The sequence below is a fragment of the Protopterus annectens genome, chromosome 1.part0, assembly GCF_019279795.1.
Source record: "Protopterus annectens isolate FY-2018-M chromosome 1.part0, PAN1.0, whole genome shotgun sequence".
Lineage (NCBI taxonomy): Eukaryota > Metazoa > Chordata > Ceratodontiformes > Protopteridae > Protopterus > Protopterus annectens.
In genome coordinates, this window is record NC_056725.1 from 777,827,684 (window position 1) to 777,853,025 (window position 25,342).

At 39.7% G+C, this 25,342-nt stretch overlaps 1 protein-coding gene across 1 annotated transcript in view; it reads right to left on the minus strand.

Moving 5' to 3' along the window:
• LOC122794485 (ras-related protein ORAB-1-like) overlaps positions 1 to 25,342 on the minus strand; it is a 1,047,271-nt gene that overhangs the window by 723,489 nt on the left and 298,440 nt on the right. The window contains exon 3 of the mRNA XM_044062928.1: positions 3,035 to 3,122. Within this exon, the coding sequence (XP_043918863.1) occupies positions 3,035 to 3,057 (23 nt within the window). The 5' untranslated portion in view covers positions 3,058 to 3,122. The remainder of the gene's footprint in view (positions 1 to 3,034; positions 3,123 to 25,342) is intronic.

Here is a 25,342-nt window from a genome sequence, read left to right on the forward strand (position 1 = left end):
GAAGCTGTAGACTCATCGGCTCCAGCCGGAGCCGATGCAGACATAGGTTTTGTAGCTTTAGGTCTCGGCTCAGTAGTTGGAGCCGAGGACCTAGAAGCCTTAGAGGGCTTCCCAGAGACAGAAAGGGAATCCTCAGGCTTAAGAAGACCCCGTAGGATCAACTTATTTTTTCTTTCCTGCAGGACCCTGGGGCTGAAGCCATGGCATACAGCACAGGAGTCCTGCAGGTGCAAAGGCCCCAGGCAGTAGACACAAGAAGTGTGACCGTCTGTCAGAGACATTTTCTGACAGCACGCATCACACTTCTTGAAGCCTGAGACCTTTGTGTCTTTAGACATCCTAGACAAAAAAGTGTAATCACACACACTCAAACAGACACACTGATTACACTAATTTTACTTCTAAAACTCAAAAATAAACAATTAACTAAGTTTAATTAAGAGTAACACACACACACCACTAGGGGATGGGGAAAGGCCAGAAGGCCCGAGAGAGAACTTTAAAAGTTCTTGTGGGAAAAAAAAATGGGATTTTTCGGAAAACAGGGGTAGAAATCCACTACACTAAGGGAAATATATTTAAACTTAAAAATATAGGGTTTTAAGTATGCTAATTTCACAAAAAATACACTTACCAACAAGCCGGTAGAAAAACCAACACCTCGATGCTGTAGCGGCAAACGAGATCTGAGGTAACTCACGCCTAGCATTATGGGATATAAGGGGAGCCTCGAGCCGGTGGAACCAACTCTCGAGCTTTTAGAGTGGCCGAGTCAGAGCCAAGGTCGGCTCCGAACCCATCCAGCAAGAATGAAGGCGAGATAGACAACTTAACATCTGTTTTTTCTGTACTGTATTTGCATATATAATCAAAAGTTAGAACATACAACAAAATTCTCATTATAGAAGCCTCCACTTGTACAGTTAATATAACAGCACTCAAACTTTTGGTGTATTTACTTTCTTCAGTGGTTCAGTTACATCCCACTTATCTGACTTACCATTTTCAGAATAGGATCAACAATGCTGAACTAAACTGTAAAGGGGAAAGAAACTCAGTGGACCTAGAACTTCAATACAATGAATTGAACCTGACTGTTAGAGGACTATTTACAAGTTTGTAGAATAAAGGAATGTTTTTAATTTCCTCCCATTTTTATTCAAAGGGCAACATCATAATGTAGGACTAAATTAAGCAACAGAAGGTTATGGTCTTTTCTATCTAATTCCCACTCAGACTTTGTAAATTACAATCAATTCTATATCTGCCTCAGCTTCTGGCTACTCATCTTGCATTCAGGCGGATCTAAAAATTCACACTATTAGAATGCCACTGTGTTATGAGAAACGAACTTTCTGCATTAACCATGCCACTGTACAGTTTATTTGTACTTACTTAATTCAGTGTACTTCTAATGACGTCATCACATCCAGTGTTTAGGGGGACAGTTGTGGCGTGATGACATAAGGTTGCCTAGAGAGAAAAAAAACTGATAAATCTTAAAGGGGCTATTCATCATTCTGCTGTATCCTGATATTTAAAGAAGAAAATTGGCATTTTCAGGAAATACTGGACAACTGGAAGGTGTGCAAGCAGCAGTGCTGTGGAGGCTTTGCATTAGCACACATTTTTCTGAATAATAAATTCCAAAACTAAAACAGTAAATGTAATCTATAATTACTTTCCAGAAAACCACCAGTTTTAAAAGGGACAGACCAAAATATCAAGGGGACATTCTGCAAAAATAAAGGACAGCTAAAAGGTACGAGGTCTCTTACCCGAACCTACTTCGGCATTTCTGCAAGACTGTATATGCCAGGTCAGAAATCCTCCCATTTCAGCACAGAGAGCCATGAAAGCAATCCTTTCTTTATTACTTTCCATTTGGTTCCTAAAAGAGATTGGGTTGTCAGGATTAGCTGACAAGGAACTGATCCTCACAGTCCAATTACATTTCAGGAGCTCTGCTGCATATAAAAAAGTAGTTCGACACAGGGGAAGGTTGGCAATAAAATGCATCAGCAAGAGTGGTACAGCTGAGAGGTCAGAGCTAATATGAGAGCTTTAGTTCCCGTAATCCACGAGACTGTGGTGGTGGTGTTGCGGTAGCGTTGTCACCTCACAGTAAGACGCTGTCCTGTTAGATTCTCAGGTAGAGCGTCTTCTTTGTGGAGACATGCGTGAATGGGCGTGCCTTCATTGAAGGTTGTGTGCCAGGGCTGGCAACTCGGCACATAAAAATCTACTGCCAATCATTAGCGGACTGGAGTTCCACTGTGGTGACCCCTAACCGGGAAAATGCCGAAAGACAACAGTTCCCGTAATCCACTCTTCCTGATAAATCCGCCACTGGACAGTATAACACTACAGATGGCTATAAGTCAAGGTAAGCAGCAGCTGAAAACGTGCGTCTTTAATTAAAAAGGTTTTCACTTCCAGTATAGTCCTGATGTTAGGCTAGCAGTATCTATGGAGAGCAACTTCATTAAGAACAGTCCCATCCTCCTTGGCCTTTCTCAGCTGCAGTCTCCAAAAAGCAATGCATATGCAACCGTCAACACAAAGGAATGTCACAGTTTTTCTCACAGAATATTCTGTAAAAGACATTAATCTCCTGGTCTTCACAGTACTTCTATTGTAAGCGAGTAGATAGGTTCCTAAGCTTCTGTCACTGGTAATTATTAAATATGTAATGGTTATGCGTAACTATAAGCAGACGCTTTCACTCATTCAGCTCTGGATTTAGTCAGAAAGCTGGACCAAATTCAAAGTAAAACAGACCACAGAATCTAGCAAAAAAAATTTCCAAACTGTTTATTAAAGCACATATATTGTGGAACAGTGGTAGAAGGTATTTTGCTCAACCATACATGTCCCTAAATGAACAACTTAAACTGCTTTTAGTTACTAGTTTTATGATTTAGTAATAATTGTGCACAAAACATTAAAACATTATGCAAACTATCACACATGATATTTTTTTTATCTTGTTTAGATGGATATAATATGCAAACAGAATCTTAAATATACTTACTATTCAGGATTCATTGTTGACATTGCATGCAAACTCTTCAAAAGAGGATTTCCGATGTTCAGTGGACACCTTTATACATTCAGTAAATCTGAAATGAAAAAAAAAATACCCCTACATGATATTCAGTACCTTACTAGTTAGCTGAAGTTGATCCATTTATCATAGTATTTAATGCTTGTGCATCATTGTTGGTCACTATAGCAATCCAAATGGTTAGCAACCATCAAGAATTAAACAACAGAAAGGAAGCAGCCCAAAGTTAAGGAAATGCCAATCAGTATTTCTTAACTATTTTTTTTTTTTGGAGCTCTTCTCTCCAGACTCCACAGAAAAGGAACCCTTGGTTCAGCCAGACTAACCTGGTGAGAACATATAAATAAAACCAAAGTTGCAATGCAAAGTTTGACAGTTACCCCACCCAAACACACACCTAGCTTATGAAGGAAGCTGCATTTTTACAACTAGTACCATACTTGGGGGATACAATGTGTTGTAACCATTCTGGAATCATCTTTAACCTACAGATGGGGAAAAGTAGCTTCTATGACTATTAATAGGTAGGGGAAAAGGACACTCACTTTACTAAATGGAGTACACAGGCAGGCCAAACCCAGGAAAAAAGAAAAGGAATAGTGGTACCAAGGTATAACGGTGGTGGGCTTGATGAACTGGGAGTGCACCTTGATTAAAGAATGTCATTTTGATGGTAATACAATCTCACTCTGACAGCATCATGGTCACTTGGATTTGTGGGATCTAACTGGTCTTAGGATACTAAAATGAATACCCATGTTTGGAATGGATAATAAACAAGTAGGACAAGCATGAAAGGACAATCTATGAAGAGTCACAAACTGGGTTAAGGAATGCTTAAATGTCTCGCAGTTTAAGATATAGTGGCCCCTGATCTATGCATATATCACTGTAAATGAGTATTTATGCTGGCATGAGACAAAAGCACGGTGGGGGGGGGGGATTTGATGGAAAGATAAGAAATTTCTGGAAACTTTCTGGAAACTCTTCTGTGATTGTAGTAAACAGTGGGGATATTGGTGTATAATACCAAAAATCAACGCCACAACTCTACTGATCTATTGTCAGATTACCCTCATCTGCCAATTTTCATAAAGTCTACTAGAATTTGAGCACATTTTGCATATTTATATATTGACTGAATTTACCAAGTAGAAGACTAGTTTTAGTGCTGACATTTTGCTGTTTTATACATATACCAATGTCACGAACTGGAGCATATATTCAAAATAAAGTCTACATACATTACTTCTCTTATTTTGCCTTCATTGTAAAATTCTCAATGTCCGTACACATTCTTGGCTTCATTAGTACCTGCTGCACATCCTCAGTAAACACATATCTAAAAGGAATTATGATCCCATCATCCAGGCAGTCAACTGAAGTTCATTGATGTTGGGTATATCAAACACTCTTGTTCTTCTATCAGCAGATCTAAATTTTGAGGAAGTTTGTGGTAACCGCCTCTACCCATTTCTAAAAAAAGGTAGAAACATGGCTGTCTGGGCCAGAAGCGAGTCATCACAAAGATTTTGGGGGATTCCTTCTGAAAGTTCAGAAGTACCTTAGATCTTAGTGGAAAGGGTAGAAAAGCATACAGGAACATGCCTGCTCAAGGAAAAGAAAAGGCATCCATCTTCCTACTCTTATATGGAGTCCTGAAACAGAATCTTGCCAGAAGATTGTTCAAGTATGTCTACTTGAGGAACTCCCTACACATGGATCAAATCCTGGAAGACCCCCTGATTTAGTTTCCATTAGTGAAGGTCTTCCCTGGTCCTACTCAGCTTGTCTGCCACACAGTTTTGCTCTGACGGAATGTAGGCTGTCTGTAGAGTGAGACTGTGCAGTGAAGCTACATCCCAAGCTAACATGGCTAGTCTGCAAAGGGGGTATGACCTGGTTCCCCCTTGCTTGTTGATGTACCACATGACTGTGGTACTGCCTGCAACCACTTGAGGTCTCAGAGATCAAAGATGGTTCAGACAGTTGAATACCTTGATCAGGGCAAGCATCTCCTTGACATTTATTTGCTTGCATCTGCCCTTGGTGTCCCACATCCCCTGCACTTTTATCCCTCCTGAAACTACTACCAAGCAAAGTCTTGCGCATCTCTGGTGACGGACTGCTTCCAAGCAGGGAAGGAGAGATGGAGACCTTGACAGAAGGATATTTATTGTCTGCACCAAGTGATTCTATCAATTGCTGATTAAACTACAAATGTGTATCACTGAGAATATCAAGACAATCAGTAGCCTGAACCCATATCACATCTTGACCATTCTTACCTTTTATCACTGCTACACAGCAGAAGGAAAAAGGGCATACAGAAAGTTACAGTAACAATAATTTCCTTTTTGTATGTTATGAAATTCAGGCTACAATATATGACAACGTCTTGTACCTCTCACCAAGCTCAGTGTTATATCACCTGCATAAACAATTTAGTGAGCAGTTTAACTTTACTTAGTGTGGTTACAGCTACAATAAATAGTACTGGTCCCATTATTGAGCCCCACAGGGGCTTTCCATTGTTGAAACACATGGGATACTGTAACATCACACATTTTCTTAGGGAATTTATTTGTAAAGTAAGACCATGTAATAGTCTTCAAGCCTCAATAACCTCGGAATATCTTCCAAATCAAATGCTTTGGATAACTCTATGCATGAGGCCAGACTCTATCTGGAGTCATTAACGGCAGCATAAGTATAAAACTAATGCAGCTGAAGTGGACCTGTTCATCTATGGCAGTTGCGTATGTTCAGAAAAGTGTCATAGTTTTATCAGTGTATGATTACCAGACTGAGTAAAAAAAAAGTCTACGGGACATAGAAATACAAACAGACTCTTGAAAACATCATTATCAAAAATTGCAAAGTAACTGGACAAGTGATAGAATGCACAACTACAATTATAGAAGAAACTTTTTTTCAGAAAAGTCAGTGGAAGCTGAAATGACAAGTGCTGTGAGTATTAAGTTTTGTGAAGGGAGGTTATCTTCATGGGTATGAAGAGAGCTAAACAGTATATCCCAAAAGAAGATCTGAAATTTTATAAGAGAAATGTTGTGCCCTTTGGAGTCATTACGCATTGGAAACTGGTAGTAGAAGGATTTCACCACTGTGGAGAAAAGCACTAGTAAAAGAAGAATTTCATTTTGAACATCTGTGTGGTTTAAAATAAAAAAAAAAAAAAAAAAAAAAAAATTGTGGAGGCTTGTTAAATGCTAACAGTTGAATTCATCTGTAATAAGTAACAAAAAAAGATTGTTTTTAATAAAGAATGCTTTTAATGCAATCTCTGTAAAAGAAAAAATAAGGAAGAGTGAGATTCTGGTAATGAGGTACCAGAAGTAGTAGCAGAAATCAGCAAAACCAACTTCGAATGCTTTTCTGAAATCAGGTTGTCTGCATTTCTTTGGCAATGTTTTCACTCTACTTCCTTACTTTTTTTATTTTTTACAGCAATTGAATAAAAAGCATTCTTTATTAAAAGATCTTTTTTTACTTATATTTTTACTTAAAAACTAAAAAAGGTGGGAAGTCAGTAATACAGGCAACAGCTACGTCCAGTGGGAACCAATCATTATGCAATAGGGCACGGGTTCCCAAACTGTGCACCACGGCACCCTGGGGAGCCATGACTTCCTTACAGGGGAGCCGTGAAGCTTAGCAGCTGATTGCAGGTAAGTGAATGCCTCTGTGTGTGTGTGTGTGTGTGTGTGTGTGTGTGCGTGTGTGTGTGCGAGTGAATGCGTGCATGAAAGCAAGAGTCTGTGTGTGTGTGTGTGTGTGTGTGTGTGTGTGTGTGTGTGTGTGTGTGTGAGAGAGAGAGAGAGATCAGGACAGTGAGAGCGATGTGTGAGTGAATGCAGGAATGAATGAAAAAGTGTGTGTGTGTGTGGGTGTGATATTGGGAGAGTGAGAGCAAAGTGGAATGAATGCAAGTATGACTGAGGAAGTGTGTGTGTGTCTGTGTGCGTGTGTGTCTGTGTGATCAGAAGAGTGAGGGATGTACGAATGAATGCGTAAGTGGGTGTGTGGCATTAGGGTGTGAAATTGGGAAAGTGAGAGCAATGGATGAATGAATGTGTAAGTGGGTGTGTGGCGTGTGGGTGTGACAGACAGTAAGACCGATGTGTGAATGAATGCAGGTATAGGTTCATAGGTGTTTACTAGGCTAATGACCACAAGGGCCTTTTTAAGCCTAGCCACGCATCCCAAATCTCTGATGAGTTCTAATACCCTGATAAGTTTAAGCATGGGCTTGGGAGATGAACCATTTACAGGGTACCTGTTTGCATCAGAGACATAGGTGCCAAACCAGGGATGAAGAAGAAAATCTCAGGTTTTCCCCAAGTTATCTATCCTCTAATTATACCATTTTATTAGACTTCTCTTCTTGAGGAATCTCATACTCAGCCAGCCTTTTCTTTAATTTGACCCCTGAGTTTTGCAGTTTTATCAACTCATCTGAACACGTTTAAAACTTCTTCCATTTTTTGCCAGCCTTTTGTTATTTGTGTTGATATATTCCTTCAGCATTTTATTTATATGAATCAGCTCTGAGCACATCTGACTTTTTCCCTTTAGATTACTGGAAGCCATGTCTTGCACTAGAGCTGACCTTGACCTAGTTTTTGCTGAACAGCTGCAGGATTCTTCCCAGTCAGACTTTTTTCTTCACTGATTTTCTTTCAGGCTCTCTTGGCTTATTCTTTGCTGGCATCCAGGCAGTGTATTTACTACCCAGTAACTTAATTTACCAAAACTGACAAGGACTTCCTAGCACTCGTCTTTCAGGGGGCTTTTTCACACCGTGAAAGAAGTTAAGCTATTGATCAGCATACAGCCATCTTGGAAAACTGACCTTAGTATGGATTTCTGACAGAAAAGAAAAACTTTTCTTAAAAGCAATTGTTACGTCTTCTCCAATGGGGTACTTATCTGCTTGGGGAAGCACCATCCAAACGATCACTTAAAGCACGCAAGGAAGAGTGCACTTCTCCAGCTAGAAAACTCTGAAGGTTTAACACCCTTAACCACTAATGTTTTGCTGCTCTCCCTGAGCTGCTCAGCAGTTGGGTAATATGGAAAGTGCCCTTAAGCTTTGGAAACTGTCCGTCATATCCTGAGCAGTATACAACCTACACAGCTTAGTCTGCTGCAACTGTCATCTATTGAACATCCAGAGAGCCTAATTTGCCCAATTAGAAACTGCCTAGTATAACACTATTATACATTGTTAATACAGCACCATAACTTGCTACATTGTATGGTTCTACAGCATTGAGGGATACAGCCCTGATTGCGATCCAAATGATCTATGTTCAGTTAACAGCTTGGGTGTACGACAGTGGGCAGGAGAAGATGGAAGAAAGGGACATTTTGACTTGCTCCTTCCAGGAGGAATTGTGCAAGCTTCTGCTGTGAGGGATGAATGAGGACGTTTGTCTGTGTGTGTGTGTGATTGAATGTCCAGATTTTTGCCTCATATTTTTGGTGTGCTCCTCCTAAAATCTGTACTTTTCTGGCAAATAGTTGAGGCTTGAAGTCATTAAATAATGACAAATATTTGAGTTCAAGACCCCACATCCTTCAGAGAATTCCTGCTAATGCAAAGCCTATTATTCTATCAACTAAGTTTGTAAGAGTAATATTTAAAATCTGTCCCTATTTGTCCCCCGATCATTTTAGGCTTTGTCCAAATATTTTGCTCTAAAAATCAGGAACACACTAAAATATTAGGCAAAAATCTGGACATTCTGCGAAAATCTGTACAGTTGAGAGGTGTGAATCACATACACACACACACACACACACACACACACACACACACACACTCACACACACACACACACACTGCCACTTCCTCATTCATACCTACATTCATACACACACACACCCGCTTCCTCATTCATACCTCCATTCACTCACACATCCCTCTCACTCTTCCAATCTCACACATACACACACAGCCACTTCCTTATTCATACCTGCATTCATTCACACACACACACACACACACATCCTCATTCATACCTGCATTCATTCACGTATTGATCTCAGTCTCCCGATCTCACACATACACACACAGCCACTTTCTTATTCATATTACCTGCATTCACTCACACATCGGTCTCACTCTCCCAATCACACACACACAGCCACTTCATTTATTCCTGCATTCACTTACACTCACCGCAAACTAATAAGCTTAACTGCAGAATAAACAGCAAACTGTTCCAGTTTATTTTGCAGCTAAGCTTATTAGTTTGCGGTGCCCCTGTGAGGAAGCCAATGCTCTCCAGGGTGCTGCAGCTCACACTTTGGGAACCCCTGAAATATACACTTTATGTGCGTCATGGGGGGTGGGGTTGGGAAAACCTGAATTCAGCAAGGGGAGCACAGACTCAAAAAAGTTTGGGAACCACTTCAATAAGGAATACTTCAGCACCCTGGACAGCTCAATGCATTGAGGGGCATGACAGAACCACAAAGCCAATTTCAATAAAAATTCTTATTATTATAACAACATTCTTCATTCTTATTATTATAACAACAACATAATAATAATAATAATGAATCATGCCATGTGAAACAAAAGATGCTTAGATAAGCACCACTATAACTTTCCAGGATATGGAAAACACTGCTTACTGATTTTGCAGGTCCATTCTGAAATGGTGTGTTCATGACAGTGGTGGATGTATATTCAAAATGGGTAGAATCTTTTCCATGTGCCTGAAATGATGTCACAAGTTGCAATATACGGACTGAAAAGATCTGTTATTACCAAAACATAAACATGCCTACTTTGGTACTCAGTACACATCAGAATAACGTCATCACTTTGTTAAACTAAAATTATCCATTCCTCCAGCACACTAAGCCATCCTGCTACAGATGAAATAACAAGAAAGATGTATTTAGACATTTATGAATGGACTAAAGCTATCAAATACCAGGTTGGGTGTGGAGGATATTCATTATTTCTGTTTCAGTACAGAACTACACCTAACTGTATAATGGGCTAACCATGCAGAATTATCCCTTAACAAACGTGTTTGAATGAAATGATTTAATTGAAGCAAAACTTGAGTGACTCTGTGAAAAAGAGAATAAAATATGACATCTGGAGGAATAGGATCATTCTTGTCAACAAGTAGGACTAATAGCAAAACTCTTCCAAGTTACTGAAGTCTCCCTTTTTACACATAATCTGCAAACTGCATCCTCTCCAGATTATCTTATGCCATGCTATAGCAAATCAGGAAGTAAGAATAAAAACTAAAGGAACTCTAGACCATCTCTGCAAGAGTATAGAGAAAGGAAGACAGGACAGTTGATAAGGATGGGCATGCTCATGTAGATCTAATTTTATGATAGGTGATTAACCTTTACTTATTTATTTCAGTCTGACAACTGGGTAAGTGGATTGGTTTGACAGACCCGTTTCAGTCATGACCTCAGCAACATGATGCAAGTTGCAAACAGAAAATTATACACAGACTAAAGAATACATTGAGTCGTACACAACACAATAACAAATTAGAGACAATACATTTGTATGTTACTTGCAATTATAAATGCCAGTAATGTAATTATTCATAGTATGTACAATTAAGGTAGGCATTCAACCAGTGGTCATTTGTTAAAAGTATGTTGTTAAAAGAAACATGCGATTACAGCATAAGCTAAAAGGACTAGCAATTGTTATGGAACCAAGAGCATTTGTCGTGTTTTCTTTTAGTTTGTTTCTAAATAACTGAAGTGTTTTTTGCAGCCTTACTTCTGCAGGTAGCCAATCCAAAACGGTTGGTCCTAGCCTAGGGATAAGGTCTTTCTCCTCTGGAGGCTTTAAAACAAGGCCTAATGAGAATAATGCTACATTTTTGGCCCCAAGTGTGTAGTCAGGCTGCTTGATTCATAATTTTGTTTTCGGGAGGTGAGCAGAGTCCCCTTTTAAACAACTTGTAGATCTGACAGCTAAGAACAAATGTGGCTCTATCATTTATAGGCAGCCAATAAGTTGGAAGAGCTGAGTTTAGCATTCTGCAAGAAGGAAAATCTGCAGATTTTGTTTACAGCAGTTTGCATTTTACATGTGTTTGAGATGGAATTTGAGGATGCAAGAGGGAGCCTTTATACAATTTTAAAGCAAAGGTAATGCAAAAAGCTTGAGTCATGTCTGATATAGGTTCATAGGTAGGTACTGGGCTATCTGCCCAAAGGCATACATTAGCCCAGCCATATTGTGCGGTATTCACCGCCCCTTTGGTTAGTTCCCTAGGCCCTAGATCTAGCAGCTAGTACCCTTGGCCCCTATCTAGTAGAGCTGTTGGTATGACCCCTGGTGTGAAATTTCTGTTACCCACCTGTAACCAACAGGGTGACAGGACCAACGAAACAGAGTACAAAACATTAGCCAGATAAAAATAATTTTAGCTAGCAGATCTTGGAGACTCATTCTCTCTCTCTGATACCCACTCTGTGGGAGGAATAAAGACACCTTGCTGAAGTTATGTAGGTAGATGGATGAGTGTTCTTGCTCTAACCAATACTCTGTACGCTGCATAGGCTCATTGAGGTAACTAGGCTATATGTCCCTAGGGCCTTTATAAGCCTAGCCATGTTATACCCTTGTTCCCTTATTGACGAAGTTGTATGGTCTATATTTTCAGTATGACTACGATCAGCATCGACTGCCCTTCTCCAAGATGGACATAGGTGACACCCCTGGAGTAAATTTATGGTTTCCCATCCGGCTGTCTTAAGTTACACTTAAACAGGGTCACTGAGGAGCTCCGTTTATGTGAATTGTGAGTTTGTTCCAGAGGAGTGGAAACTTTGGGAGACACATCCATCTCTCCAGCACGCCCATGTCGCAGGCTAAATTAAGATCCCTAGAGCAAGTGAATCTTGCCCCATTTGAGTTGGGGATGTGCAGCATTTCCATTAGGGCAATTTTTGAGACTGCTCTGTAGGCCAGGCTCAAGTCACCTCCCAGCAGCCTATGAAATACAGTGACAAGGCGTCAGTCTGTCCCCATGTAGGTCGTGTTGAAGGCCCTGAATTTTCTTGGTGAGAAACCCCTGATGTCTCTCCAGCTGCCTGCAGATGTCTGGTTATGTACATACAGAAGGAAGTGTTGTACTCGATGTGTGGTCTGATGAGGGATGAGTACAGAGGAGTTATAACATCCTTACCTCTGGATGTGATGCCCTTACTTATGAGATGTGAAGCATAGAAGGCCGTCCTTGCCACTGTGGACACATGGTGATTGATGATAAGGTTGCTATCAACCTGCGTTCCCAAATCTCTCATCACAGGGTGTGAGCTAAGGGGGTTGTTAATACTAAAATTTGCAGAGACTTCCCCTTTGCTGAAAGGATAACACATTTTTTTGCATTTAGTTTAAGTCTGGCTTTGACACCAATCATTTGTCTGTGTAATCCCTTTCTGTAGTATGTCAATATTGTTGTGGGACTCTGCGATTGCACCTAGTTTGCAGAAATTGGTGAACTTGATAACTCATTTTCACTTGGACTTCAGAGAAATTGATTCCTAACAGTAGGGGGCCCAACACAGATCCTTGTGGTACACCACTGGTAACCTGTCTGCTGGTAGAGGTGGGATCCCCTACTTTGACTGTATATGTTCTGTCGGTGAGCCAACTGATTACCCATCTAGTGACATATGGGTTATTTCCCAGCTGGGTGAGTTTCTCAATGACTCCCGAGTGACTTTTCTAAGTCAAGATGGGCTGTATGTACTGTTTTGCTTTTATCCAGGGTTTTTGTCACATTCTCAAAGAAGCCCAGCAGGTTTAATAAGCATGATCTACCCTTTAAGTCAAATTGGGTTGAGTCAAGAATATGAAGGTCACCTATGTCTTTGTTGATAAGGTCCATGATTATTCTCTCCATGGTCTTGTAGATAAGGCTGGTTAGGTTTATGGTTCTGTAGTTCCCAGGGTAGACTGATGGACCATTTTGAGCAAGGGAATTATTGTTGCAGTTTTCCACTCTGCTGAGACAAAGCCAGTACTTACTGTGGTTGTACATAGTGCCAAATGGTTCCACTAGGTCCCATGTTAGACCATTTAGTAGGCAGCCTAGGATGTTATCTGGTCCCAGAAGCTGTGTTTTTGGCCATGGAGAGTGTAGTTATGACCTGTTCTTTGCAGATACTAGGTAAGGGACTGGTGACAGGTATGGTTTGGGGTATGTCTGGTGGGGATGGGGGGGGGAGGGTGAAGTTTGTGCCAAATTTCTCTGTTAGCAGGTTGGCAATCTCCTCGGGGTCAGTATGAGTGGTACTATCTACTACTAGCTTGGCACAAAGCTGGAGCTTCTGTTTTAGATTTCTGATGTAGCTAAAGAATGCCTTGTCATTATCCTTAGCCAAGGATGCTAGTTTAGCTTCGTAATTGGCTTTAGAAGACTTTACAGGATATCTAATTTGCTTGTTTAAGCTGTGAAGGGTGTCCTTCCTCTGTTGAGTCAGTTCCCCCTGGTTCTTATTAGTTTCTTCCTCTTGTTGTATAACATATTTATGCTTGATGTCTGCCAGGGTGGTTTGTTTTTTTGTGAGGACCTTGTTTTATCCATTCACGTACAGCAGTGTCTATACATTTGAACAGGAGTTTATACAGGGTATTTGTGTACACCTCTGTACAGGAGTTATTGTTGACAGTGGTAGCAGGGGGGTTGAAACTGTTTATGCCATCGTTTAGGTTGCTATAGTTTGCTTTGGAGAAAATGTTCATCCTTTTTGCTCTTGGGGGGGGGGTCAGGTATAAACATTACTTTCAACAAAACTGATTTATGATCAGACCTTACCAGGGAGGCCAAAACACGGAATAGTGCAGAGACTCCCTATGTTGCTGAGTATTAAGTCTAGGACATTCGAGTCTCTTGTGGAGGTGCAGACTATTCAGTTTTAGGGATAAGCACATTTTTAACAAAGCCATTATGAGCTGTTGAAGTGAAGATGTATGAAATGCTACAGCACAGTTTTCAGTCTGTGGAGAGTTTTCCTAATAATATTGTCAGTATGCTTGACCAATGAAAGAATAGGGTCCAAGGTGATCTCTATGAACTTCTGTTCTGACCTGTCCCTAAAGCTAGTGGGTTAGCATCTGTATCAGGAATAAACAGATTTGAGGATTTATAACGTTTTTGCTGGGTGTCAAACAACATGATAGTAGACTTCAGCAGACTGATTAGGAGCACATTTTTATTTGTCTAGTGGCATAAATACGTGAAGCTAGAGTATAAGTTCTGTTGAAGGGTCAAGGTGGTCTTACACAATTGTAGCAGTAAGTTATCATCTGTCTAAAGGACAAAGCTGAGTTGGGTCAGGTCAGCAGATACAATCACTGATGAATGGGGAAAATAACAGTAGACTAAGGATGGATCTTGTTTGGAACTCCCATGTTAATAGTGCCTTCTGTCGAAAGGCAGGTTCCTAGGTGCATTTGGAATGTTGTTTTAGAGGCGACTTTGAAACCATCTCAATAGGTTTGGGCCAAAATTGAATTTGCAAAGTTTGTAGGGGAGCTACTGTTTTGAATGCTATTATCACATCAATGAATGCTAATTCTGAGTCATTCATAAATGGTGTCAGTGGCGTGTATAATGCAGTCATGATACTGAAAGAATTACTGAAACTGTTTTGTGTACCACATAGAAGTCCAGGTCTGTTTATGTGATCCCAGAGTTGTTCGTATACAAGTTTTTTCGAAGATTTTTGTTATAGTAGGGCACAGGTTTGCTGTAGGTCTGTAATTTTTGTAACAGAAATGAGAAAACCTCCCTTGGCAGGAATAGGGCAGCATCTCAATCTTAGCCTCCTGGATGGTCACCTTGATATAGCTCTGATAACAGTGGCTCAAGTGTTTTGTGAAAGTTTTAAATGAAGCCATGTAGCCACTGAATAAATATGACCTATGGAAAGATGTTCTTCTGAACTCTATTTGAATGAGCTCTAGTGACGCAAGGCAAAAGTTTACAGCATTTTCATAATGGAATTCAGCATAATCAGTCAACGATCCAGACAAAAATTTTACAAAATTTACAACTCAATTTGTCCTGAGAAAAGGACACAATAGTGATTCCTTACTTGAGGACTTGGTCTTGCACCCCCCCCCCCCAAAATCTAAGCTACCTATGGATATTGATACAACACAGAAAATATTTATCTCCATAGAACACTTGCAGGTCACTAGACAGAAAGATTTATTCATGTGGCTGTCTTAATAATAAAGGAGGGGGTTGCATGCAATAATACTCTGTCCTTAAGAATCACATATAGAAAACTGGCACATAAGGCATGTAATTCAGAAATTCATCCAGCTGAAGTAATGGCCATTAGAAAGAGTTATTTCAAGACAATATTTAACTCTGCAGTAGCAGTTGGTTCAAAAGGAGGGAAACTCAGTCTTTAAAACAAAATGCTAGTCTCAAGGAGGGTTAGGGCTCCTTAAAAGGAAGTCTGATAAGGACAATCCCTCAAAAAAACTGCCCTCCATATGTTCAAACATGCTGATGATAAACAGAACCCTACTGAAAATTAAAAATACATGCAAGATGCAGTTTAATAGAAGAACAGCTTAATCCCAATCGGAGAAAGATAAGAACAGTAGTAAATGGAGCTGTAAAAAAAGATCCAAACCTCAAGAAGAAAATACTGAAAATGTGTCCACTTACTCTTGTACATTTTTCTTGGGCAGATGTAAGCACCTGGACTACTTTGACAGGATATGACGACTGTCTAACCTTTACAACTAGAGAAACCATGTGGTCAGAACAAAGGAATAGATGTTAGGATGAGGCTTGCTAGGCATGAAGATCAGCAAGTACCTGAAAGGGCTTGGACACAGATGATTATCTAGCACATGAGAACCAAGAAGGGGAAGTCACACTTGTTGATGCTATAATTCCCATACCCACACCTTCATTGCATCTCAGCAGGAGGTGATATGACAGAGTTCTACACTTCTACTAAACTACTTCCATGTTATTGGCATAGGTGGCTACAACACTTTGGGGAAGGAAGGAAGTCATAAAGGCTTGCAGTGCATGAAGATGACTGCCCTCAATGCAAGAGCACTGAAGTACAGACTGGCCTTTGTTTGTGACTATACACCTTAGACTTCCTGCCCGTTAATGCCCCCCCCCATAGAAGAGGCATCTGTAGTGACAGCCATTACATGAGTGTGGATACAAAAACGGACTTCCAGAGTAATACTTGGAGTGTAAAGCCACCATTTGAGAAGTGACTTGCAAGTAGTGGACTTCATATGTGTCACTGGAACTGTTAAATGGGACCCCTAAACTTTCAGATTCCTTTGTAAGCCTGTAATGTACAGCCTGGCAAAAGGAATAATGTGTATAGTTGCAGACAAAAGGCCAGTGTTCTTAGGCAAAAAAGCGCCGTTATGATCAGAGACTGAATGATTTGAGATGAAATAGAAGAATTATATGCCAAGGAAGATGGATTCTACAAAACAGTCTCCATGATGCATTCTATGAATGTCGCCTTTACAGAATGATCCACCTAGGACTTTTCAGTGTTTAATTCCCAAAGGCTACTCGAAACTCAGAAGATACTCCTGAGCAGAGACCGATCTGTTCTATGTTGGAGCGGTTAGGAGGCAGTTGTTCAGGTAAAGAAACTTCATCACTTGCAATTTCTGGTTTGCTGTAACCACAGACATGCATTTGATGAACACACTGGGGGCTGAGGTAAAACCAAACTGGACAATCTGAAACCAATCGTGACTGGCTCCTACCTAGGAATGCGGAAACCTCCTAGACTTTAGTGTCAGTCTTTATGTGTAGATAGGAATCTTGGACATCCAGAGCAAGCATTCACTTTCTTGACAAACAAAGATGGATAAAATGCAGTACACTTTCACTCGACAGACAAGGAAGAAAAGACAACACAATAACCGCTTGAAAAGTTTCATTGGTGGGAAACTCACTTAAGACCACTCAAATCCAGTACTGGACAAATGATCTTTGTCCTTCTTTGATCTAAAATGAACCCAGAATGGTAACCTGAACATTTATGGTCTAATGTGACATGCTGAATGGCTATTTTCTGCATAAGGTTTGACACTTTTCTTGCTGCATTCTTTTGATAATGTGGGCTACCTTGCAAGGGGAGGGGGTGGGGTTAGAGAGTGGTGTGAAAGACAAACATAGCCTGTGGAAATCACTGTCATTACCTACTTGTCCTGTGCAATAGCTGACCATACCTGCAAGTGGAGGGATACAGCTAGCTTCAGAGTGGAAGAGCCAGGCAAGGTATCCAGGATTAGACTGTTTACTTCCAAAGGACATATGTGATATCCCTGCTGTTGTCAACTATTCCTACATTTGAGCAGGCAACTCTTTTGAAAGCGTACACAACCACAGTGGTTCCTTTCAAAGCAAGGGTTGTTCTTGTGCTCTTGGTCACATCTACACTACAACTGAAATGGGCATTTCTGTGACTAGGAAAAAATAGTTCTTGTAGAATTTAGAATTTAATATCAACAGCAGAAGAGGTTGAGGACTTCCATGATGGCTGCACATTGAGTAACAGCTTAACTCTAGCTCTCCCAGTGTGAAAACAGAAATTCAACAGAGAAGGCCAGTATTTTGTGTTTATGGGTAAATTTCAGTAACTAACTAGTAAGTGTACCGTCTGGATGCTAGGAAAAGAAATACAGAGCACCTGGCAAAAAATCAGCTAAAAAAGTTAGGAAGAAACCCTTACTGGAGAAAGATCTGTAGTTGTTCAGCAAAAAGCAATGTAACCTCAAAACTGCATATAGACCTGGTTAAAATAAATGAAACACTAAAGGAGTATATCAACAGAAACAACAAAAGGCTGGAAAAAATGGAAGAAGCTTTAAATGAACATTCAGATGAGGTGATAAAAGCTGCAAAAAGTAAAGGCTGAAATGAAGAAAAAGCTGTCTGAATACGAGCCTGCTTGGGAAGAGACGTTTCAAAAAAATAATAGCATTAGAGGACAGAGCAAGGAGAGAAAACCTGAGATTTTCAGCTATACCAGAGAAGCTGGCAGGAACAGACTGCATTAATGTTTTGAAAGTACAAATAACCAACTGGGCTGGTATTCCACAACAGGAGTTGTTACTTGAAAGGGCACAGTGTGTGTATGCTAAAAAAGCTGGCTATGAGAAAGCAACCTACACCTTTAGTAGAAAAGATGCAATCCTACCAGCAGAAGGAGTTGATTTGGACAAAACTGTGGCAGAAGGACAAAACACTAAAGTGGGAGACAGCAGTGTGTTTGTGGAGAATGATTACACACTGTACACCAGACAGAAGAGGAATAAATTCATTCCACTATTCAGGGAATGTTGTGATGGAAGTGTGATATTCAAAACTGCTGTAAACAGCTGTCTTCAAGGTATTCTACCACAGTCATTTTTTTATGAAGTGCATGCTAAGGAGGAAAAATGATGTCCCAGTGTAGTGCATACCAGGGGAAATGTGGGTGTCTAGTTCTGATGCCGAAAGGGCCCACTGCATGCTTACAGAAGGAGAGCCCTTTCCATCACCTGGAAAGCAGGCCCAACCGAAGAGGGATGGGAGCCTGGAACCGAGGACGACAACCTTGGGACCGGGGTCACACCCTGGTCTGATAGGCCTGCCTCCAGGGTTGGAGCCCAGAGAGGACTTGGACCTGTGAAAACAACCAGAACTGTAGACAATGCCACAGAAAAAAAAATCGGCACCGAACTAGGGGTCATGGTGCCAACAGGCTAGTCACTGTCTCGAGGGTGGATCAGCTCCGACAGAACCATGGTCCACAAGGTAGGCTCAGGAACCGTGGAAGGGTGCAACACAGAAACAGAAGGAGTTGACACCAGGATAGGCATTGGTACTGAGGCCTCCAAAGCCTGAGGGGAGGTTGAAGGAGGCTCATATTATGGTGTCTGTGGAGAAAATCCCTCGGCTCTGGATGGGAGGGTGGTCTTTGATGGGGTTGGGATGCCTTTGACTGCTAGGAGCTGATCAACAAGTCTTACTACATTGAGCTTCAAAAGACTCCTGGTTGAACAGGTGGATAACCCCGAAGGGGACTCTGGCCTTTCAAGAAAAGGACTGAGTTGTTGTCCAAAAAATGGGTCTATGGAAAGGGAGTATCTTGTCCTGGCTAAAACTTCACCTTTCAGCACAGAGATCGAAGGACCCAAATATTGTGATGGGGAGGGAGTGACCAGATTAGAGGGAGACACTACTGTTGGTGCTGAAAGGGTGTCTAGTACAGAGGACATTTTCGGTACCGTATCAGAAATGATGGCTCTCGGTTCCGTAGAAGAGGTTGTCGTCAGTACCATGGAGGGAGCTTTTGGCTTTAGTGCCGAGAGTGTCAGTGCTGACAATTTAGGAAGTTTTGCCTTCAGTTCAGTCAGAGTCTTAGAAAGCTTTGGTTCCTTAGAACTAGGAGATGTTGGAACCAAATGAGTTCTCCTTTTAATGTCTTTCTTAGGAGGTGCCTCAGGTACTGCCTCCAAAAAAAGGAGTTTTTAGGAGTCCTTTTAAGATTAAATTATTTTTACGCTCCACTAAAGTACGAGAGCTGAATCCTTTACAAAGTTCACAAGGAGGTTGAACCTGGAGATGGGGAACACTGAGACAATAGACACAAGAAAGATGCCCATCAGAGTTGGGCATTTTTTTATCACATTGCTTAAATCCGGTTGTTCTTTTTTTTTATCAGACATTATGACTATCCAAAAACCAGTCATTACAGCAACAATATGATGAAAACCTGTGAAAGGCTGTAACTCAAGCAGAGATAGACAAACGCACCATTAGAAAGACTGAAAATAGATTTTTTTTTAAAGAAAGTGTTAAGAAAGGCTAAAGAAGGGGAGAAAAAAAGGGAGGAATACCAGCGATGGTATGACCATTACCACAGCAGTATGGGAGGGGCCTGTACCAACAATGGTACGAAGAATACTAAAATGGTAAGAAAAGTGGAGAAAAACTACTCTAGGAGATTACAAAGAGTAAACGAAGCTATCAACTACTTGTAAAGAAAACAATTTATAGAAAGGCGGGAATATTTTTTAAGAAATAGAAAAATTACAACTACTTAGCTGAGAGCTGGCTTAACACGTCTTGAATACTATGCGCCAAACAAGATCTGGGAAGATGAGGGGGCGCACTATGGGTAAGACTTAACTCAAGAGTTTTTGGCTGGCGCGAGGACGGAACCAAAACCCATCAGTAAGGAATGAATGAAGATTAATAACATCAGATGCAATATTTTCTCAGTTATTTTTAAGTGCAATGGTGCTTATAAATAAGGGAGAAAGAAAAACGAACAGCAACACTCATCTCTTTCTTCTTGTTCAGTTTTAAGAAGTGTAGGCACTGTAATGTAAAAAAAAAAAAAAAAAAAAAAAAAAAAAACCCTGGTCAAAACAACATGACAAAAGAAAAATGAATGTGCTTTTTCTCATGGGGGAAAGACTAGATTAAGGACCTTAGACTGATTTAGTAATATGTTTTAACAGAAAGAAAGTAAATCAAGAAGAACACTGAATATTAAGAGGCTTTTTTTCTAGCAAATAAATGTATGCTTAGTAGCAGTTCTGTATCTAACCCTCATGTCTCCAAGGAGATAATCTGATAAAGAAAAATTGCCTAGTCATGGTAAGGCCTTGGCTACGTCTAATTATGGTGGCTGCCAAAAAAAAGCAACTACTATAAAATGGTCATCAAAATCTAAACCAACTATACTTGAATAAGGGAATATAGTAACCTAGATAAAACTGGAACCGAGATCTTTAAAAAAAGGCTAGGAGCAAACTACATAGGAAAAATGGGAACTGTGGGAACAATACATAGAGGGGAATGAGGTTTAAAAGAAGGCCAAACTTAAATGAACTATGTAATGTTTGATTGAAAATGATTGGGTAGATTATAAGTGATGTATAATGTTTGCAACTGGGAGTGTGTCAGTATGGTTCATGATGTAAAATGCTTGCAACTAGGACTGTGTCGGTGTGGTTCGTTTTCATTTATATAAAAGAATGATTGCCAATGTTGTAAGTGATGGTTTAATAAAAGATGTTTCTTGTTTAAAAAGGGGGGCAGGAATTGAATTTATGTAATATTGCTTAGATCATATGATATATAGCAATATATTTGAAGTATAACGTTTGTTAATATTAATTTAATGCAGTTCGATTACTTTTGCATAAAATGTAAAATTTGCCTGTGTCACAAATAATTCAGTAAAAGTGTTTAAAAAAACAGAGGAGAAGATTTCTGACAATAATAAAGAGCTGAAGAAATTTATCTGGGAGGGGAACAGGACAAGGGTTAAATGGAATAAGTTGATCCTTCCAATAGAACAAGGTGGCTTAGGATTACCTGATTTGAAGGGATATTTTAGAGCTACACAGTTAAGGCTCATATACATAACACAAGCAAATGTTATAATTCAAAATGGAAAGGTATGATGAGGAGGCAGGGAGAAATTCAAGAAATAAGGCGAGAGTGGGATTTTGGATGCAGATCCTTAAGGAGAATAATAACAACCATACAATCTATTACATTTATAAAGTAGCAGAAAGTATTTTAAGACCTAAGCCAACATAAGAAAGGAGATTCTGCTGATAGGTTTGACTGCAAGAGAATAGGTAACATGGAGTGGAATTTACTGGAGAAAACTGGAAAAGGAAGCAATGTACTGGGGGCAAATAACTAGAAACAGAAAGGTAAAATAACAGGATAAGGCCGAGAAAACATATGGACTGCAAGATAAAGTCTGCCTTCCTTACCATGGATTGATGTCAGAGTATAACAAAGGGGAATACTTAGTGAAAGACCTGCTCTAGTAGAGTATTTAGATGAACATAGAATGGAAGCTGCTGTTAAACAGGGACAATAATTATGGCATATAACATGTTGCTTGATAACTATAAAAATCAATCACAGGAGGTTTGAAAAGATTGGGAAGGGAGAGACTGGATAAGCAATTTACAAGGGGACACTGGGAGGACATGCTGTATTGTACGGCTCCTAGGTATGCAACAAAGTGGTTTAGGAGTTTTGTTTAGAAGTGTTTGCATAGGTATTTTTATACCCCAAGCAAACTTCAAAGAATATTTCCTCAAATAGATGGGAAATGCGATAGGGAAGAGAGAGGTAAATTGGACGCAATATGTTGGGAGTGTAATGAGCTGGCAAACTTTAAAAATTCCCTAGAGTACACTGTCAGGAATACTGGGTGAGCAAATGGGTGTGACTAAGGAAATGAATCTTTTGAACAGGAACACAGGATCTGAATTGGCTAGACATAGTTAAAGCCATGGAAAGTTTAATTCTGTAAGCTGCCAAAAAAGTAATTCCTAGAAATTAGAAATCAAAGCCTAAACAAACTCTGTTTGAACTATTGAATATTGTTACAGAGGTAAAAGAACTGGAAGTGGGATCTTTAGAAAAGGGAAAGCACAATTTTTTCAAAAATAAATGGAAACTGTGGGAGCAATACATGCAAAATACCGTTCAAGTAGAGGAGAGAGGTTTAAGGGAGTAGGAAGTGAGACTCCATGTGCAAAATGAGAAAAGGGGGTTGAGGATGGAGGAACTGAGCAATTTATTGAATGCTGGACTGATGATAGTTATAAAAAAAGAACATATGTGATGTATAATGCATGCAACTGAAAACATGTTAAAATGAATAGTTTTCTTTTACAATAAAGCATTTTAATGCATGTTTGCCAGTATCTTAAGTTATAATTTAATAAGGGCATTAAAAAGCTCCATCAGGATGGATACATAGCCCTATTCCATTATAAATAATTTTAATTTACTCTTTTCTACCACCAGTGGTCATAGGAGTAAACAATTTACAAATATCACAAGTAGTACTAAAATGCTTTTGTCTTACAACAGTAAAAAACAATTTATCTTGCAGTTGGTTTCTGTGTCCACATCAGCAGTTTTTTTAAGCTTTACTTTATTTTTAACAATCTCCCAAAATGTAAGTAATTCAAAAACATTAATGCCAAATATAAAATCCTTCAACAGACAACAGGCCAACAGTAACAGCACCTAGTTTAATACACCCGGAATGGCAAGGTTAAAAAATAAATAAATAAAAAACAAAAAAACACCAAGACCTACAATGTGCAATTAAGAACTATGAAATCAAAAAAGATAACTGGCAAGGAAATAAGTAAGAACAATCAAATTTTAAATACTCTTGACACATACAGAATAATGACATTTTGTTTAAAGTTGAGGCCATACTGCAGATGCTGTAGCTTGACACATGGCAAAGGAACATTATTGATAAACAAAGGAACTAGTAACCTCGAAAAGTCCTTGATGCTGAGCTGCCCATCACCTAAATGATTTAGTTCTAATGTTGATGAAAATGTGTCTCTTCATACAATTTACAGAAATTTCACTACGATGCATGTGCAAAAGACAGCACCTTTTATGAGTAAGAAGCAGTGTATCTTCGGATACACAACGCGGTGATCTCAAGTAGATCTCAAAAGTAATAACTGAAGAGAATGGTCCTGTTTTATTCTGCGTTGAAGAGGTGGTGGTTAATACATCTCTTAAAGAAGTAACAGACTAAATGACAGCCACAATGAATGCAGACACTCAGTGGTGAATCCAAACACACACACAAGATGACAGTGAAAGTCTACAGTGTCGTAGTAGCAGGAGCAATACTAGTAGTCCTGCTAGTGGCAGTAAGTGCAGCAATAGTAGTAGTATTATTAGCATTAATAGTAGAGTAGTAGTAGCAGTAGCAGTGATAGTAGTAGTAGGAAGGCACTACAACAAACTGTATTATCCTTCAATCTGAGATAATCAAGTCAATGCCACAGCAGAAACACTGAGACAGTAGGAAGCCATTCCTTACCAGTATCTCACTTTCTGAAGTTTACTACATATGAAATTTCTTTGTATTTTATAGACAGTAGCCCATCTCAACCTACAGATTTAGAAATGCCATCTGACCCTCATAAGAATATAATTACATTTCTAACGTACAAAAGGAAATCATGCAGCTATGCAAGTCGTGACTACATACAAGTAAATGACTAAGTTAATAAAGTGTGTCACAACAATATACAAGGTTTCTCAATATTTCTTCATAATACAGTACAGTCAGATGGCTACAATAAGCATCTGAAGTAGATGCACCCCTCAGGAACAGCACTTAACAGGATTAGGAAGTGGATGGTGTCCTCACTGATGACAGAAAACGCATCTGTGAATTCAGTTGGAGACCGACTTGCTTGCAACTACAACCTAAACACAAACAGCTCATCAGCATTCCTTATGTCATGCACCCTCTTGAAATGAAACCATAACTGGTAGTGAGGATGCAGGTTATGGAGGATAATCCCGTCTCCAGACAGTACTCCTGGAAGGTACACAGAAGTGAATGGACTGGTTAAGCACTAATCATCTCAGCATTGCAAGTAAATGTTGGCTCTAAGGAATGCAAAGCAAACCACATCCTGTTATTTACCACAAATGATTTATTAATATATTCAAGTACCACTGTTCTAAGTATTCACAGAGATAATACAATGCAAGAAAAAATGTTTTGAAGAATGTTCTAATAAAACCAATTAACACATAATGAAAATAATTAATTTAATAAGATGCAGAAATGTGGCAAATCCCTGTTTTTTTTAAAGAAAATTTCCTCCATCCGTGAGTTGGTACCATATAAATGTTTGGCGGTCCAACCAGCCTCCCCAGGACAGTCTTCAGATTCACAAAAACTCCAAGACCTGCATAGCTAAAAGCACCACCTACAACGATTTAAGACCAACCTGAAAGTGTTTCTCAAAGGTGTCTCACATCCACTGGAATTTAGCTACCAAGGAAAGTCTTGTGCAGTCAGTGATGTTCCTTAAAGGAGAAGCCCACCTCTGGCTTTGATTGTGGCTTGGAAGCAAAGATTGGATATCTGGAGCAGATATGAATGGGAATAACAGCTCTACATAAACTGGCAATGTACTGTACATGGTAGTACTCCCAAATGGAAGAGAATAAAAGATGCAATGAGTACCATACCCATTACTGACCCCAGCAGCCACAGTAGTGCAATGGCAATTACATATCTCCATATCACCATCAAAAAGACTAGATCTCTGAACTCCCACCCTACCCATGAAAAAAGGAAGGTTTGGAAATTAAGTACATCAAGAACAGCTTTAACTGAATGAAATGTTCTCGACGTAGATCAAGGAGGTTT